This window comes from Octopus bimaculoides, chromosome 7 (assembly GCF_001194135.2).
Source record: "Octopus bimaculoides isolate UCB-OBI-ISO-001 chromosome 7, ASM119413v2, whole genome shotgun sequence".
Classification (NCBI taxonomy): Eukaryota; Metazoa; Mollusca; class Cephalopoda; order Octopoda; family Octopodidae; genus Octopus; species Octopus bimaculoides.
Window position 1 is genome coordinate 62841425 of NC_068987.1, and position 1184 is coordinate 62842608.

The 1184-nt window shown below is 37.5% G+C and overlaps 1 protein-coding gene across 1 annotated transcript in view; it reads left to right on the forward strand.

Moving 5' to 3' along the window:
- The window catches only part of LOC106879156 (ceramide kinase), a 61753-nt gene that overhangs the window by 23640 nt on the left and 36929 nt on the right, over window positions 1-1184 (forward strand). Inside the window, exon 6 of the mRNA XM_014928595.2 lies at window positions 783-857. Coding sequence (XP_014784081.1) covers window positions 783-857 — 75 coding nt within the window. The remainder of the gene's footprint in view (window positions 1-782; window positions 858-1184) is intronic.

The window sequence follows — 1184 nt, forward strand, 5'->3', positions numbered from 1 at the left end:
TAAATGTTTGCAGCTGAAGATAGCTTTAAACCATCCTTTATATCAACAATATATACTGATGTAATGACAGATTGTGTATAAAGCTTGAAACACGTATACCACGATATCCTTTGTGTTCTGTTTTCAATTTACGTTTAATATATTCTTTCACCTCTGTCACTATCTGGCATATACAGGTGCTTATACTTATCAAGTATTACCTCTAAAACTTACAGTACCTATATATATATATGACAAGCTTCTTTCAGTTGCCATCTACCTACCAAATTCACTGATAAGGCTTTTGTCAATTTGGAGCTATTGCATAAGAAACTTATCCAAGGTGCCATACAATGGAATTGAACCTGAAACCACATGATTAGGATGCTAACTTCTTAACCATGCAGCCATGTCTGTGCTCATTGGGTGAAATACAATTCCATCATCAAAATGAAATATAGATTTCAAATTTTGGCACAAGGCCAATTAGTTCAAGGGAAGGGGTAAGTCAATTGCATCAACCCCAGTGATGATAGTCAAAGGGATGAAAGGCAGAGTCAGCCCTGACACAATTTGAACTCAGAATATAAAAGATGTGCAAAATACTGCTAAGCATTTTGTCCAGTGTGCTAAGGATTCTGCAACTCACCTCCTTCATCATCTAAATGAAATATTATAATGTATGAAACAGTTACTCCATCATGGTTAATGATGTTACATTCATAATGTAAATATTGAGTTATTTCAGGCCACCACTATATTTCATTCTGGGTATCACATAATTTTTACATATTCTCTTTTAGGTACTGGTAACATGATGGTAAAGATGTTACACGGCAATGATGATATCATAACAGCAACACTTCACATAATACGAGGTAAGTTCTCAGTTTTGTCTGTCTTACGATCATGTATCCAACATCCAAACCACTAAGCTTCATGCCTCCACATGGCTACCTCAGGTGGAGAGAGAAAGGAGAAAGAGGTGGTGAAGATGCAATTGAGGGTGCATACACCCAAGTTACAGGAAGTATATATCATCATCGTTTAACATCCGCCTTTCATGCTGGCATGGGTGGGATGGTTTGACAAGAGCCAGCCAGGCAGAAGCCTACACCAGACTTCTGTAACTGTTTTGGCAGGATTTTTACAGCTGGATGCCCTTCCTAACACCAACCAATCAACAGAGTGGACTTATTTATATA